Source organism: Choristoneura fumiferana, chromosome 21 (assembly GCF_025370935.1).
Source record: "Choristoneura fumiferana chromosome 21, NRCan_CFum_1, whole genome shotgun sequence".
NCBI lineage: Eukaryota > Metazoa > Arthropoda > Insecta > Lepidoptera > Tortricidae > Choristoneura > Choristoneura fumiferana.
The window spans coordinates 7,862,314-7,880,809 of NC_133492.1; the positions used below are offsets into that span (position 1 = coordinate 7,862,314).

The 18,496-nt window shown below is 37.0% G+C and overlaps 3 protein-coding genes across 7 annotated transcripts in view; 2 read left to right on the forward strand and 1 right to left on the reverse strand.

The window, feature by feature from the left end:
* Csk (C-terminal Src kinase) overlaps positions 1–9,999 on the reverse strand; it is a 39,503-nt gene extending 29,504 nt beyond the window's left edge. For 2 of the 5 annotated variants that reach the window (XM_074104272.1, XM_074104267.1), the window contains exon 1: positions 9,849–9,998. The gene's annotated coding sequence lies outside the window, so the exon portion shown is untranslated. The other 3 variants (XM_074104270.1, XM_074104271.1, XM_074104269.1) reach the window with 3 other exon arrangements.
* A 150-nt stretch (positions 10,000–10,149) lies between these two features.
* Positions 10,150–12,976, forward strand: l(3)neo43 (cytochrome c oxidase assembly protein COX16 homolog l(3)neo43). The gene is made up of 2 exons (XM_074104273.1): positions 10,150–10,363; positions 12,636–12,976. The coding sequence occupies exons 1-2, from the start codon at positions 10,209–10,211 to the stop codon at positions 12,817–12,819; spliced, it is 339 nt and encodes a 112-aa protein (XP_073960374.1). The 5' UTR covers positions 10,150–10,208; the 3' UTR covers positions 12,820–12,976.
* A 625-nt stretch (positions 12,977–13,601) lies between these two features.
* Positions 13,602–16,931, forward strand: Ubi-p63E (Polyubiquitin-63E). Its single transcript, XM_074104188.1, has 2 exons — positions 13,602–13,691; positions 14,091–16,931. Exon 2 carries the CDS (start codon positions 14,096–14,098, stop codon positions 16,835–16,837), a length of 2,742 nt encoding a protein of 913 aa, XP_073960289.1. The 5' UTR covers positions 13,602–13,691; positions 14,091–14,095; the 3' UTR covers positions 16,838–16,931.
* The last annotated feature ends 1,565 nt before the right edge of the window (positions 16,932–18,496 follow it).

The following is an 18,496-nucleotide window of genomic DNA, read 5'->3' on the forward strand; positions in this document are numbered from 1 at the left end:
TACATACCTCTTTAGAATGACTCTTATGTCAAGATCCATAAAATGCATTATCACAAACAAAGTCCATACAATTAAACTAAAATAGTGTATTTAGCAGTAAATAGGCGTGTAAAACTGCTTATGTTGTAAAGGACACTTTGCAGCCGTGTTTACACACTGACGCGGTTCGGTCGGAACGGACTCGTGAGTCAACCGTTTGCAAGATGCTTTGTTTATTTATAAGTGACGTGCACTTCGCGAGGTGACAACACGCGAACATACGAGTACTTACACGAAATACCGCGAACGACAATCGACAACCGCTGGCGTGCAGACGACTTGCTCGCCGATAGCAAACTGTCAGCCGGCGTGGGCGGGAGGTTGCGATCAACCGACTGTCAATTTTCCCTATTAGTAAAGTTTATTACACAAATGATCATCTATATCCAAACAGTTTGTCTCAACTGCGTAATCGATTCGCGAAGGCCGTGATGAATACACAATATTGAATACTTATATCATTATCAACCAATTTAATATATGCGTTTAGTGCGAAAATCTGCAATACGTACACATTTTGAAAAAAAAAAGCAGCCAAGTGCGAGTCGGACTCGCGCACCGAGAGTTCCGTACAAGTAAACCTGTAAGGTATATAAGTAAAAATATTTTTATTATATGATGTAACTAAAAAAATATGCTTTTCGCAATTTTTCCTTTATCTGTGCTTACGCATGCGAAATTTAGTTTTATATAAAAAGAAAACAAAATCTCATCACTGACGTCGCGTAAAAAAAATGCATCCCGCTTGCGTACAACGCAACGGCACCACGCCACTGCTAAGTACGCAACAGAATGTGATTAGTTAAACAGGATAATATCATCCTTTGTTTACAATTGGCAATTTGTGTACACAACACAACCATACCAACTGCTAAGTCGACAATTTCCTGGCTCTCGAATTACAGCCAACCGAGCCGAGTACCTACGAACTGCGCAGGAAATGTATAACACCACAGTGTAATTGACACGAGTGCACTGCGCCACGTGCGCAATGAGCTCAGACGTGCGATCGCATTACGAAAGAACATCGTTGCAGTAGCTCACTTAATACCACCACCACCGTCTCCTAAATTGAGCCGAAGGCGGCAGAGGAGTCAAGTGATACTATTCTCTCTGTAACTTCTTTCAAAAGGATAACAAATTCAGCGTTATTTTCATAACACAGGCCATGCTAAATTAAATATTACGACAAGCTGCCGCTTGAATTGCAAACTTTATTCTGACGCAACTTGCAACCTAGAGATGTTTCCTTAAGAAAATAATGATCCAAGATTCTAGGTGAAGTCGGTCGGATGGGTTAATTGATGCCTTTTCATAAAACGTAAAATGGCATTGTGCAGTTAGCATAGTTGACATACAATTACTGGTACCTACGTTTGGTGGCAACTGGAGCGTGAGAGGAATCCGGCGCGGTAGTGTTCGCCGCAGCACCCGTGACGGAGCGAGTCGCGGCTGCATTCTAATAACACAAATTTAACGTACCACTTTCGACGTTACTTGAACATGTAGGGTAAACATAAACACTCAAACTGCACGCCTTATCTGGATCAGTTTTGTGCCCTTAGCTAAATAGAGATAGTACAGACGTCTGTTATGTAAATTGCGTCTTGTGTTCTTATTATTATTATTATTGTTAGCCTATTCTGTCCCACTGCTGAGCAAAGGCCTCCCCCCAATACTTCCACTGCTCAGAGCAGTGGAAGTGTTCTTATACCTAAACATTATATTGTCAATTTATAACTAACAACCTTCTATTTAGTACGTTTAAGTATAATAATTTATTGTCGTATTTTAATTCTAGCACAGCGTCAGCAGCTCACATGTCCTCGCGTAGGAGTGTACATTTACCCCGTCATGTGCAGATGTGAATACAATCAGTACGTACTGCCAAATGCCCGTCTGTCGTCGGTATATTATTAGGTCGCCTTCGTTTCAACGTTAAACCGAAATCGAAATGAGGCGTTTGCGTTGGCGATCCACTGCCGAATATTGCGTGCGACTGTTGCTATTGCAACAACAGCCGCGATTCTTGGCATTGGTCGGTTGTTGCATTAATATAGTAAATTATTACTATTATGCATGCAGTTCGATACACTAAGATTAATGATGACACAGCAAGTTACACCAATATGCTAGACATTCCATATATGATTAGTTAAATTTAACAAATATTTTAAGAAGTATTTCGTTGACATTAATTAAATCGGACTTGATTTAATTAGATAAATGAAAATATTGGAAGCAACGATGATATGTTGATAATATCGAGCGTTGGCAAAGTAATATATCGACTAGTTGATGAGAAGTGGCAGTCCGTGACCTGCTTCCCATCAAAGTGGTTAACGAGGGGTAGTCGGTCTGAGGCAAGCTTCATTTATTGCAGTAAAGCGTGTCACGAGACAAGCGCTTCATTCATTTATCCTATCTTATTCAAGGAAAGATGGCAAGTAAGTAATACCGCAGAAAAAGAGATTCAAGAGTCTGAACCATATCTCAGATATTGGTAGAAACTAGAAACGTTACAGATTGTAGGCATATTGTAGGTATACCTAAGTAGATCATGTTAACAAAGTGCTTTACCATATTTAATTTAACGATAATGACATTTTCCGCATAAGAAACATTAACAATAAGGCTGATTATCACATTGAGCTGTAAGTGATATGATAAGAAATAGTCTGTCTGTCTGTCTGTAGCGTTTTAATTCGTACGCTCTCTACTACACAATCTACCATTATGCTTTGAATATGTCTGCAAATTGTTACCTTATTACCTTATTATAAGTCATGTTTACGTATAAGTTTCCTAATACATAGCGACTAACAATACAAGTGTTGGCATTTCAGCATTGCTTGTAATATAATTAATTTGAGGAAAGACTATGACAAGTATGATTTCAAAAATTACCGTATGCTTAACCCCTACGCGTCTAATTCCAGCTAAGGACCAACGTCGCAATTAGCAATCGCTACGGCGGTTAGTGGGGGACGGTGTACAGTCATCAAATAAGGGCCGCAGTGGAGGCCGGGGGCCACCAGTGACATCATCGCCGCGCCCGCCGGCGACACAGAACGTCAACATTGGATGATGGCTAATTATTTTATTACAAGCTCGCAATGTCGTCAAAGACTCACCTAAAATATTAATAAGATCCACGGCGACTACTAATTCGTTAGAGACGACATGAAAAGGTTAGATTATAGATGTATGTGATCACTGATGATAAAAAAACACTATAATTAGGTACAGATGTTGGCAAACTTTTTGAGCATTTATATGGGCTACATGGTGTGGGTAGGTTTGGGCAGTGCCAGTTTTTAGCACTTCCAGCGCCTTGGGCAAGATTTCTACGGCGCCCCCAATTTTCGGTGAATTTTCTAGAAGGCCCCTTTAAGCCCAGCGCCCTGGGCGGTCGCCCCACCGCGCCCTACCCTAACGCCGCTACTGGGTTTGGGCACGTGCGGTATTTTCGTACGAAAGAGACGTTAAATTCGCCGATTTTATGTTTGCTGATGTTTGAAGGAGACGTAAGGTTGGAATTGAGCTTGCGTTTGCAGGACACTATATATTATTGCAGATGATAGAGCGGAGGCTCTACTAATTAATCTTTGGAGTCGGACTCTCAAGGGGATACCATTAATTATTGTCGTTAGTACCGATAGAATTTTTTGTCTTCACGTCTGTATTGTTGTATCTCAAAAAATCTGAGTTCTTGTATCTCAAAAACATCAAGTTGCAGCGCGTGTGGTTACTGAATCTGAAAATAAACCTATTTGAGATCGGTGTAATTAATTAGGTAAAGTCAAACATAAATTGCGTAATTATGAGGAAAATTACTGTTTTTAGGGTTCCGGAGCCAAAATGGCAAAAACGGAACCCTTATAGTTTCGCCATGTCTTGTCTGTCTGTCCATCCGTGGCTTTCCTCAGGGACTATCAATAATAGAAAGCTGTAATTTGCACGGATATATATGTAAACTATGCCAACAAAATGGTACAATTAAAAAATTTAAAAACAATTTTTGGGGTACCTCCCATAGACGTAAAGTGGGGGTGATTTTTTTTCCTCATCCAACCCTATAGTGTGGGGTATCGTTGGATAGATTAAAACCATTAGGGGTTAGCTCAGACGATTTTTCGATTCAGTGAATTGTTTGCGAAATATTCAACTTTAAAGTGCAAATTTTCATTAAAATCGAGCGTCCCCCGTCCCCCCTCTAAAATCTAAACCGGTGGGTGGAAAATTGGAAAAAATTCAGGATGGTAGTAATTATATCAAACTTTCAAGGAAAACTATAACGGCTAAGTTTGCTTGATAATTATTAGTAGTTTATGAGTAAATAGCAGCCTAAGGTATAAAATACAAAACTTAGAAAAATATTACTTAATTTTTTCGTAATGGCTACGGAACCCTATTTTGGGCGTGTCCGACGCGCTCTTGGCCGGTTTTTTTTTTACTGCAGCTGCACCATAAGTATCCATATAAATTCCTGACTCTGCACCTGTCGTTTAATCTACTGAATTAAATTATGCAAGCAAACTATAACGTGGCACTATTTGATCCCGATCTTTTTATACCATGTAGTTATGGACCTGGTTTCAGGTAGGTAAGATAAGAGCGTCCAGCTAATATGATCAATGACAGCCATGAGTCAGCACGCGCGTGCGAACAGAGTCCCTCTAAATTTAGACCAGACACTGCAGTATTATTTATATCGCTTTGGCTATTCCGTTTCGGCGGTTACTCAGTGCATTTATAGATGCATTATCTGCATTGCAGTCCGATTTACAGGAATAATTAAAAATTCACTTGTTTTTTCCACTTGGCCAGTTTAAAGGGATCCTTGTTTATACTCGACTGCCCTAATGAGGGTTATGTTTTCAAGCGTATTTAGGCTGCGGCTCCACAGAGGCGGAGACGAGATATTAGTTGAAATCCACTTGAAATCGACATCTCGGAGACGAGATGTAATATGATTGGTCAATCCCTACACGTCTCTTCTCCGCTCCGCTTGTCTCCGCCTCAGTGGAGCCGCAGCCTTATGTGGGTATGTTGTACAGTCACCAGCACTAATATCTGACACAACGAGCGTGCATAAATATCTGAAACGACTCTACTTCCAGGGCCAGAAGGACGTGCGTGTTAGATATTTTTGCACGCTCCGCTGTGGCAGATATTAATGCTGGTGACTGTACTCGTATGTATTATATGTGGCTAATTGGCTTTGTATGCCTATTTCTTTGGACTTCTCTGCAGCCGAGACGGCTGGACGGATTACGACATATGAGGTATGAAAAGATTCGTCACAACTGTCGGAGTGACATTTCAATTTGGCGTTTGAGAAAAAAATTGTATTGTACAGTCGAGTTCATAAACTTGTGAGCAAAAACTCAATCAAAAATATCTGAACACGCTTCTATGCCGCTAACAATAGAGTCGTGTTCATATATTGTTGATAAAATTGTTGCTCACAAGTTTAAGAACTCGATTGTAACAATATGGGTATGAAATGAAAGCTTATAAAAGAGCGATGAAACGTTTAGCCAAGACCTTTTGTTGGAAAATGCATGTTTAACAGTAAATGAATTTATAGATTTGACATTTTAATTTAATTCGGAATTTAAAATTATGTATTTTATTGTTTAAATTATTTTTTCTTTTTATTTTTGACATTTTAGCCTATATTCATGTTAATTTTAATGCGTTTTCATTATGTATGGCAATCCCTAGAGGGGATTACTAATGTATGGGCAAAAAACTTTTCCCAAAGTATCACATCCCAAACTATTTTACTCAAATTATCATTTGGCAAAAAATCATTTGCTAAAACAACTTATAGCAATTTTACAGTTAGTAATTTTTTTTTTGCAAATTATTGTTTCAAACTTACATACACAAATACTAACTTAGATATGTTTCATATTGCCAAGTATTATTTAGTCAAATGTATTGGTTGGTATAAAGCACTCTTCTCAAAATATTGCATGACATAATAACCTACTTTTCTGGTAGCAGTTCGTTTCTGTGGGGGACGCAGTTCTAACCTAACCTAACCTACTTTTCTGATAGCAATTCGTTTGTGGGGGATGCAGTTCTAACCTAACACAACCTACTTTTTTGGCAGCAGTTGGTTTTTGGGATTCCGTAGCCAATTGGCAAAAAACGGAACCCTTATGGATTCGTCATGTCTGTCTGTCTGTCTGTCCGTCCGTATGTCACAGCCACTTTTTTCCGAAACTATAAGTTGAAACTTGGTAAGTAGATGTATTCAGTGAACCGCATTAAGATTTTCACACAAAAATAGAAAAAAAAAAACAATAAATTTTGGGGGTTCCCCATACTTAGAATTGACTTTTTTTTTCATCAATCCCTGGGGTATCTATGGATAGGTCTTCAAAAATGATATTGAGGTTTCTAATATAATTTTTTTCTAAACTGAATTGTTTGCGCGAGAGACACTTCCAAAGTGGTTAAATGTGTTAAAATAAGAGAATGATAAAACTAAAAAAATATATGATGTACTTTACCATGCAAACTTCCACCGAAAATTGATTTGAACGAGATCTAGTAAGTAGTTTTTTTTTTAATACGTCATAAATCGTAAAGTAAAGGAAACTTTTATATTATGTTACTTGCTGCTACGGAACCCTTCATGGGCGAGTCCGACTCGCACTTGGCCGCTTTTGTGGTTGGTTCGTGTGCGAAGTTAAGTGTCATTTTGAACAAACATTTTTTTGGAATAAATATTAGCCAAAAGAAAATTTTTGTCATAATAAAACTTGACAATGTAAAATTATGCCAAATGATAATTTGACCAAATGAAAAAAATGCGAAAGTTTAATATGCTAAAGATTCGTTTGGGAAATGAAACTACTGCAATATGTTTTTTGGGAAGTGAAATTTGGCGAAAAATATTTTACCGAAACGGAAGTACACCCCCTAGACGAGGACCAATCTTATTTTAATTGTTATTTTTCGCATCATGCCATGATTGGAATTTTATTTTTTTATTAATCTTATTTATACCTTTGACGATTTCAATAGAAATTCTTATACTTAACTGACATTTATGTAAATTATAATGTAATCTTACATTGAATGAATAAATAAACTAAACTAATAATTAGCCCATTCGAAATATATATTTAAGCTAACATTTTCTCAGAAATATCAAAAAGTATAAAATAATTTTAGGAAAATCAAAAACTGAGTGCCTCAAAAAACTAAAAAGAAAATACAAGTATGTATACTACTCAAAAGAATATAGGGCTACTTGAATTTTACTAGTAAAATGAAATCAAAAGTATGTTTTCGTTTTTAATTGAATACATTCAATTGAATGAAAAGTTTTTGTACTGTGTTATTTTGAATTAATAAAACCAATTTTAGACAAGGAATATTATAAAGAATTATATTGGCCCTTATTTTCTTTTGAGCAGTATAATAATATTAAGGTATTTGGGGTTGCATTTTTGTATATTAATTTAATTCAAATGTTTTGCTCTATTTGTCTATCCTTGTTTTTTTGATTGCTCTTCTCTACCACTCAAAGGTTGACTGGCAGAGCAGAGATCCCTTCAGGGATAAGTCCGTCTTTGTACATAACACTTTATTTTTTCTGTAAACTTTTTGATTTTCCTTTTTGTACAATAAAGAGTATAAACAAAACAAACAAACACAAATAAGTATCATCATCATATCAGCCGTAGGACTTCCACTGCTGGACAAAGACCTCCCCCAAAACAAGTCTAGTTGTCTAGAATCTGTTAAGTAACTTAAAGTTCAGCAGTCGGGACCCATTACCAAGAAATTTAGAGCTGGTTATTTTTTGAATGAGTTTTGGTTGTTGAACTTTCAAGTTATTAACTGATTATATATTACTAGACTTGTTTTTCTTTTTAGTTTTTTAAGTTTTTTGTTGAAATACTGTTGATCAACATTTTTCTTAAGTTATGGATACAAGCAAGTGCACATACTTGCGGCTTGCAAGATTTTTTGCCCATAAGTTATTCAGCCAAGTTCCGTAACCTAGATGACACAAGAGAAAAACTTTGCCAAGTCACAAGTGCATGGTTGGTGTTTTATTTTTCAAGTTATGTGATAAAGATAAAGATAATTTATTTGTCAAACATGAGTTCCTATACTTGAACTTTCTCAGACCTTGTTCATCAGGCCACTCTTAGAGATCAATATAATCTGCCTCATTGTGATTGATTTGATATAGATAAATGTATTAATTAGTGACTGAACAGAATTCTTTTCCATTCAATTCAGTTGTCGGAATATTTTTCTATGGTGGCAATTGAATTATAGAATTGTTTGGTTTCACTGTGGAAATTTGAAAAATAAATAAAGACATTCTGTTTCTCATGGATAAATTTAATATTATTGATCTGCCCACAACATAATTTAAGTATGTGGTGAGTAAATCTTGACTTGCTAAAAACATTGATAAACAAGAAAACAAAGTGATTAGAATATTCACAATCCATAAAGTCACCTCTAACATCTTAGTTCATTGCAATAAAAGTTGTTTTGATCTTTATTCAAAAGCATAGGTGTTGATCAACAGCATTGTGTGTTAGGAGAACCAATTAGGTATCATGTTGCTAGTTTTCATAGAAGACAATGCATAGTTTCCATTCTCACATAATGGAAAATGGAGAAAAAGTATATTACAATAGCTAACAACATTATTGAGAAATTTAGTAGCACCAAAACAAGTACACAACTGAAATAATTAACTATAAATTACAACTAATGTATTTGTTTACATCTGGATATTTGCCTACCTTACTTGAATACCTACAGAAACAGTATATTATTTGTTGTTCAAAGAGTAAAAGAACAAGAAGTTTACATTGTAAAGGTAGCCTCATTAAAGACAAATTAAAGATTGTGATGTTATCAAACTGATTTTCTGTTTTGCTTACTATGTTCAATCAAGTCAAACATTTTCAAAACTTACATTGAACTTTTAGACATGTGGAATTTGGTGTTAAAATTCGTTAATAATTGTTATCAAAATTGCTTTTTCATCTTCAATGGTTACTTAAGTAAGAATTAATTATGAAACTAGGTAATTAATCTGTAGGTAAAAAAAATGCTTGAGTCCTGCCATGGCCGGGAAGACAAAGTAGGCTAAGTATTATACAATTGTTAAGATTATTAAAACTGCACTTTTGTTTTATTTAAGATGTATTAGTTCAATTGTAGTGTAGTTTTTTCATAAATAAAGATTTTCTATTCTTTACCCTCTATTCCCAAGCTTTAAGAAAGTTAAATTGTTAGCTGTGAATCACACAAACTACATTTATATGTGATTGTTTCCCTTTTATAATTACGAATTATGGAGTACTGAATCATAATTTGTTTAGAAGAAAATTTACAAGGAGAATCCTAAAACGGATTATAACACATTTTTAAAGTTCATCACCTAATATATATATTTGTGTTCAATTTAACTTTACGACTACGTGTTGGATAAAAACTAAGTGAATATCGTAAAATGTATAACCAACCAACCTCAAAACTGCCCCTCTGACTGTGTCTATAATTATTGCATACTAGAAGTAAAATATACTGATGTCTGTAACACTTCGACAATAGATGAATACAGAATTATTTTTATTTTATCTTAATAAATAAACAGCTACATCCATTTCTCACAAAACATCAGGGCGTCAAGTGGAATCATATTTTTTTCCGAGGACGTATATTTTATCCGCCTACATTGCTAAGCTGCCGTGACATATTCTACGCATACGAAATAACACGCATTGCCGAACAAAATGATACGAAATACTCACCAAAAATGACCACGATAAGATAAAATTGTTGATAAATAGTTCTCACTTCACAATCAAATCACATCACATAATTATGAAAGTCGTAAAGTAAGTAAACACACAACACATACGTCACTCGTAACAGTCCGCCATTTTATAAAATTATTTGGTTGCCCACAGATAAACGCATGATTGATCTGAGTGATGTACACAAACCGGTACAAATAAAATGTATTCCACAAAAGATTTGGGTACGTTTTAAATAGGTGTCGAACAGCGTTTGATAAAGTTAACAGAACTGTCAACTGTCTGTCATTGTTGTCAATTTCTGAATTGATCTGATCGGTTCTGCAATACTGGAAATGGCTGCGAATTTTTAAAATGCCAGCTAAAGAAGGAAATTTACTAGAACAAATAGCTTCATTACGAAATTCATTTGCCGTTTTAAGTAAACGTAAATCATTTAGATATGGGCTTCCATTTCTTTTGTTTGTCGTAGGAGGATCCTTCGGTCTAAGGGAATGGACTCAAATCAGGTTATCCTGCACTTTTTATCATTCAACTGATAACAATAATTTTAAACATTTACCTATTCACAATATCACTCTTCTTCTTATTCAGTGCAGGAAATTGAGCTTGAAGTACAGTTGTTGTTTTATTTAGGGTTCCGTACCTCGAAAGGAAAAAATGGAACCCTTATAAGATCACTGTTGCCCGTCCGTCCGTCTGTCAAGACCCTTTTTCTTAGGAACGCGTGGAGGTATCAAGCAGAAATTTATATCAAATACATCCACTGTCCCTTGGAGCTGTGAAAAAATCAAACTTCTGAGCCAACACAATCAAAAGAAACAGCCGTTTATGCCGTAAATTTCCGCAAATTTCGGAACTCCCAAGGGAATCAAAACCTACAGGGTACTTCCCGTGAACTCAGAATCTTGAAATTTGGTACGAAGCAATGTCTTATAGCAAACCATGATGCGAAAACCGTAAATTTTTAGTTACATCATATAATAAAAATATTTATACGGAACCCTCGGTGCGCGAGTCCGACTCGCACTTGGCCGGTTTTTTTACACAATATATTGGTCAACATTAGTTGTTCAATATCTTGATTGATGAACAACTTGATTTCTAATTCTGACAAACATTTTAATTGGGTACTTACTTAGGTTAATTACACTTTAGTTATTTGAATTTGAAGTTATAATTTTTGTTCAATAATACTCCATTATCATAGTAGTATTGCATTGATATAGTTAAATGTTCATTAATTTTGAAGTATTCTATTTGTATAACTGCATTTGACCAATGTAAAATCTAAAGACACTTCATGCTAAATCAACATACCTACATAAGTTTAGATTTATGTGATAAAAAAAAATTGCCTATTTAATAAACATTTATTTTGTGTCACTAAAATGCATCTTATCAAAACGGCATAGGCTTACTAATGTTTGGCGAAAATTATTTAGCAAATTATGAGCTCCCACACTATTTATCCCATATTTTTATTTAGGCGAAATTTCATTTCCCAACTTTGCACTGATATCATTTCCCAACTAATGATTTGATAAATTATTATTATGCAAATTATTACCTGGGATTTTTTTAAGATGTCATTTGTGTTTTCGTCAAATGCATTGATTGGCATTCCTTAATTTAGCAAGCAAACAACCTAACCCATCCAAGTCGCTTCTGACTAGTCTCATCTTGCTTGCTTGCTTTGCTCGCTCACCCCCACATAATACAACACATAGACATATACACATTAACATTTATTCATTTTATTATATTCATGACTGATATACCTACCATATGTATAAAAATTGGCCAAATGTTGTTTGACAATTTGTTGTTTGCCTTAGCCAATCATTTGCTACATAATTGTTTGCCACATAAAAGTGTGATGAAGTAAAATTTTGCAATACTTATAAAAATTTTGCGAAATAAGAAAATGCGAAGTAAAGTTATGCCAACGATTGGTTTGCCAAATGAAACTTCGGCGAAAGGTTACTGCCGAAAAGGCAGTACACCAATGACATATCTAATTTTCAAGGTTTGGTATATGATTGATAAATTACATCATCATTAAATACCAGATTAATATTGATATAACACCCTTAGAGAGCAGGAATTTTTATTTAGGGTATATGTTTTATAGCCTACCTACTGAATACCAGTACCTACTTACTGAATTATTAGCTAGCTGTCTTATGAGGGTATCGGGTATCCAGAGGATTTTTACCTTGTAGACCAGGGTTTCTCAAAGTAGGGTCCACGGAACCCTTAGGGGTCCATAGCATCAGGGGTCCGCAGTAAGTCTGTCCATAGAGGAGAGTGTGTATACAGGTCAGTCTGTAAACATATGTATTAGGAAATTTCCAAGATTATTTTTGACAGGGGTCCGTGGAATTGCTTAAATTGTGAAAGTGGTCCATGACTGCAAAAAGTTTAAGAAACCCTGTTGTAGACACTTGTAAATGCTTGTAGGTAGGTAGTAGGTAGCATACAAAAATCATGTTCAGCCCTGTCTGACTAACATAACATAGAGAAACTGTGATTCATTTCATTACTTAAGTACTTACCTGCCACAAAATATTGCACAATATTACATTGACTGCTCTATTCATTCTTCATGCAATTTAATTATTAAATACCTACAATTTAATGACTAATACATTTTTATTTATACCTAATGTAGCAATGTACAATTCTAATGTGGAACTTGCATATCAATCCAGCAATGCATTGCAATGATAAAATATATTTAATAAGTTAAAGTTTTAATTTAGATATGTATTGTTTTAGATATCAATTCTCCCAAGTGAAAGGGGTCAGTAAAGCAGAAGCTGAGAAGATGGGGCTCCATAAAGCCAAAGATGTGACCTTAGAGGACACTTATGAGGAAATCCAGCAATTGGACATTGATAACTGGGAGAACAAGCGAGGACCTCGACCCTGGGAACCTAATACTCAGGAGCAAAAAAAATGATAAAAATATTTACCTACTTATTGCAGAGATTTAAATTGTTTACCAATGGAGATAGTAAATGCTTTAAAAATATGGTTCTTAACATTTAATATTTTTAAGTACCTATTTAATGTAAATATGATGTACATAGTGAAATAAAACTTAGAACCGAAATCTTTGTAGCCTTGTTTTATTAGTACCTAATCCAAATTAAAAAGTGTTAGCTGAAGTAAAACTGTATTGTACCTAAATCAAAAATACAGTCGTTGTTTGTGGTATTTTGGGTAGAATCGATATTCACATAAAAATAAAATGTCTGGGTAAACTAAAGAGTGGTTAAACGTTATTTGACCTAACATTTAGATTCGTCGTAGGTGAAGGAAAACATTTTGCGTAGTTAAGCAGATAGGCTGGCTGTACTAGTAAGTAGGTATAAATGCTAATCTTATTATCTATTTCGAGAATTTCGTAGAATTTGTTTTTTGTACCTACGTCCTACACCTATTTTTAAAACGCAGTGATTATATACTCTTTGCCTATTTTATCATCATTGTTTTGTTTTGATCTGATCAATAACCCTCATGACGTCACAAAGAAATTCGGATCACCAGACTTTGACGCATGCGTTCTAGAAATTTTTGTATCGCTATCTCACTATAATGTAAGGCAAACGACAAGGACAAATTTTCAGTTCGGTGAACTTCGTATCTTTCCGTGCTTATTCGGTTAAAAATTGATTGCGTTGCCGTTGTCTATAAAAAGGCGCTGCTGTGTCAGAGACAACGCATTTCAAAGCGAAAACTCGAAAAAGGAACTGTTTTAGCGTGTGACTCTTCAGAGTTGTTTGTTGGAGATTATTATTGTTGTGCTTTAAGAAAAATTCTAGTGATTAGGTAAGTTCGAATTTTGTGTAGCATTTCTTTAACTAATTCGTTGACATTGTGCATTTTAATAGCGACGTATAGGCATTTTTATTAGCTTTACAAATTTTATAACGTCGTACTTCTCGATCCGCCATTTTGATGATGTTGTGATTTCAACAGGAACAAAGTGAGTTTTTTTGGTATGGAATAAACTTTCAAGCAATCAATATTAATTAATAATGGAAGGAACTTGCTGTTCTCGCTTGTTTGTAATATTGAGTAAATTTAGTTGTTGCGTCATCTTTCTTTCTAGAAACGGGAAACCATAGTGCTGTGACGTGACCTCATTTCTATGTTGGCCTGATTACCTAAAACTGTAAAACGATGAGTGTAAGCTTGATTTTAACAATATTTCTTCTATTGTTATAGGAAAAATGCAGATCTTTGTGAAGACATTGACGGGTAAAACCATCACCTTGGAAGTCGAGCCGTCAGATACCATTGAAAACGTTAAAGCCAAGATTCAAGATAAGGAAGGGATTCCCCCAGACCAGCAGCGTCTTATCTTCGCTGGTAAGCAGCTGGAGGACGGACGCACCCTGTCTGACTACAACATTCAAAAGGAATCCACTCTTCACTTGGTTTTGCGTCTGCGCGGCGGTATGCAAATCTTTGTTAAGACCCTGACTGGCAAGACCATCACCCTTGAGGTCGAGCCATCGGACACCATTGAAAATGTAAAGGCTAAAATCCAGGACAAGGAAGGTATTCCCCCAGATCAGCAGAGATTAATTTTTGCTGGCAAGCAGTTGGAAGATGGACGCACACTTTCTGATTACAATATTCAGAAGGAATCTACTTTGCACTTAGTACTCAGATTGAGAGGTGGCATGCAGATCTTTGTCAAAACACTTACTGGTAAAACCATTACTCTTGAAGTTGAACCCTCTGACACGATAGAGAATGTAAAAGCCAAAATCCAAGACAAAGAAGGTATTCCGCCAGATCAACAGCGACTTATCTTTGCTGGCAAGCAATTGGAAGATGGACGCACCCTTTCAGACTACAACATTCAAAAGGAGTCGACACTTCACTTGGTGTTGCGTCTCCGTGGTGGCATGCAAATATTTGTGAAGACCTTGACTGGCAAGACCATCACGCTTGAAGTTGAAGCTTCTGACACAATTGAAAATGTTAAGGCTAAAATTCAGGATAAAGAGGGTATTCCTCCAGACCAGCAGCGACTGATCTTTGCAGGAAAGCAATTAGAAGATGGACGCACCCTTTCAGACTACAACATTCAAAAGGAGTCCACTCTCCACTTGGTGCTACGTCTACGTGGTGGCATGCAAATCTTCGTGAAAACCTTGACTGGCAAGACCATCACGCTTGAAGTTGAAGCTTCTGATACAATTGAAAATGTTAAGGCTAAAATTCAGGATAAAGAGGGTATTCCTCCAGACCAACAACGTCTGATCTTTGCAGGAAAGCAATTAGAAGATGGACGCACCCTTTCAGACTACAACATTCAAAAGGAGTCCACTCTCCACTTGGTGCTGCGTCTCCGTGGTGGCATGCAAATCTTCGTAAAGACCCTGACCGGCAAGACCATCACCCTCGAAGTTGAAGCTTCTGACACCATTGAAAATGTTAAAGCTAAAATTCAAGACAAGGAAGGGATTCCACCAGACCAGCAGCGTCTCATCTTTGCTGGCAAGCAGTTGGAGGATGGACGCACCTTGTCAGACTACAATATCCAGAAGGAGTCCACTCTCCATTTAGTACTGCGTCTCCGTGGTGGAATGCAAATCTTTGTAAAAACTCTGACTGGCAAGACCATCACGCTTGAAGTGGAGCCCTCTGACACCATTGAAAATGTTAAGGCCAAAATCCAAGACAAGGAAGGTATACCTCCAGATCAACAGCGACTTATCTTTGCTGGCAAGCAATTAGAAGATGGACGCACCCTTTCAGACTACAACATTCAAAAGGAGTCTACGCTCCACTTGGTGCTGCGTCTCCGTGGTGGCATGCAAATCTTCGTAAAGACCCTGACCGGCAAGACCATAACCCTCGAGGTTGAAGCTTCTGACACCATTGAAAATGTTAAAGCTAAAATTCAAGACAAGGAAGGGATTCCGCCAGACCAGCAGCGTCTCATCTTTGCTGGCAAGCAGTTGGAGGATGGACGCACCCTGTCTGACTACAACATTCAAAAGGAATCCACTCTTCACTTAGTGCTGCGTTTGCGTGGTGGCATGCAAATCTTCGTAAAGACCCTGACTGGCAAGACAATTACTCTTGAAGTCGAGCCCTCAGATACAATTGAGAATGTGAAAGCCAAAATCCAAGACAAGGAAGGGATTCCTCCAGATCAGCAGCGTCTCATCTTTGCCGGCAAACAGTTGGAGGATGGACGCACCCTGTCTGACTACAACATCCAGAAAGAGTCTACTCTGCATTTAGTACTGCGTCTCCGTGGTGGTATGCAGATCTTTGTAAAGACTCTAACTGGCAAGACAATCACCCTTGAGGTTGAAGCTTCAGATACAATTGAAAATGTCAAAGCAAAAATCCAGGACAAGGAAGGCATTCCTCCAGACCAACAGAGACTGATCTTCGCTGGCAAGCAATTGGAAGATGGCCGCACCTTATCAGACTACAATATTCAGAAAGAATCTACCCTGCACTTAGTACTACGTCTTCGAGGAGGTATGCAAATCTTTGTTAAAACCCTGACTGGTAAAACAATCACCCTTGAAGTTGAAGCTTCTGACACAATTGAAAATGTCAAAGCTAAGATTCAAGACAAAGAAGGCATTCCCCCAGACCAACAGAGGCTGATTTTTGCGGGAAAGCAGTTGGAAGATGGTCGCACTCTATCAGACTACAACATCCAAAAAGAGTCTACCCTTCACTTGGTGCTGCGTCTCCGTGGTGGTATGCAAATCTTTGTAAAGACCCTAACTGGTAAAACAATCACCCTCGAGGTTGAGCCTTCTGACACGATTGAAAATGTCAAAGCTAAAATCCAAGACAAAGAGGGAATTCCCCCAGACCAGCAGAGACTGATTTTTGCAGGTAAACAATTGGAAGATGGCCGCACGCTCTCAGATTACAACATCCAAAAGGAGTCCACACTTCATCTTGTGCTTAGATTGAGAGGTGGCATGTAATAAAACGACATGATTATTTAATGTGCATTCCTTTTATTTCACATTTATAATTTGCTGAACATTAAGATGAAAATAAAAATGCATGTCTAACTGATATTTTGTTTTTTTTTTAAATCTATGTAATAAATATCCTCATTTCATTCACTATTTTATTCTGAGTGGACATTTAGTTCCTTGCTCCATCCACACCACAGTTAGGACACAAAAGGAACCCTCCTGTTTGACGCCAATGTCTGTCTTACTAAAGCTAAAACTTCATATTCTCAGAGGTAATTAGGTGCTCTATAAGCTGTCTAGTCTATGGTATGTCGTCGACTTCTGGGACACCCTTAATAATTATGTTAAGAGGAGGCACATAAGAATACTGGTCACTTGGGGAAGCAATTACCACCGCCCATGGACACCTGCAACAAAGGGTAGGTATCATCACAGGGCATGGTCGTTCCTTTGAGGGACTGATAGGCTTGTTTTTTACCCGACTGCCCGAAGGAGGGTTATGTTTTTTTATAGATCCCTGCTAATATCGTGCGGTTTGGTCTCTAATAGTAACACTCTTTGGGCTTGGTTAAATAACTAAATGAGTTAATCGCAAGCAAGGAAACGGGCCGGCGACGCACCCGTGATACTCTTCGTGTTGCGGGTGTCCGTGGGCTGCGGTGATTGCTTCTCATCAGCTGATCCGCTTATAAACGCACCTCACTCACGGTACTAACGCCATCTTGCGACATTTCGCCCGTCAAGAAAATAAACCCTCATTTATGGATAGTATAAAGTTTATACTACTACTACTATTATTATTATACTATAAACGATACTATCGATAGTCTAATTATTCTTGCAGTACTGTTAAATATTACGACATTGAAAGCATTTAAACTCCAATTCAATAGAATCTGACAATCCTGTAGACACTTCCAGCCTACTAATATAAACACCGGGCTGCCTAAGGCTTTGTGATGTGAGTATTATTCTTTTTTGATTCCTTTTAGATGATAATTGCAACAACAGGGACATATATAATCAAGTGTGCCCGCGATAGGGTGTCTTAAATATGTAGAAAATTGACAGATTCTATTGAATTGTACTTTAGAAGGAACCGATTTTAACTAAATGGTACAGGGAACCAGCGCCGGATCTACTAATGGATTCATCAAAGTGGATTTGGACGTGCTTAATAAGTAATAATGATTAAATGAGCGGGGTCTCCTGCTACAGGTAACCTACTTACCTACTAGGTGGCCTCAAACTATACATGTAAACGACACAGTTATAACAATAAAAATATTATTATTATTAATGATAATAATATAGTTTATTATTAAATTTTACATCGAATTAAAAAGTCCTTATCCAGAACCCCACCAGTTGGACTGACATCGTGAGAGTTGCGGGAAACCGGTGGACGCAAGTAGCAAGTTGTCGTTCATTGTGGCATTCTAAGGGAGAGGCCTTTGTTCAGTACAGCTGCAGCTGCTGCGGACAGCAGTGGACGTCTTCCGGCTGATGATGATGATGATAGGTATCCAGAAACTACACTCCCTAGATAGGTGAAAACCTGTGCTCTAGGATAAGCAGTGCTCACCATTACAGAGTTAGATGTAAGTACTCACAATCCAAATAAATAAATAGATACGGCCAAAATTACAAAAACATACACGC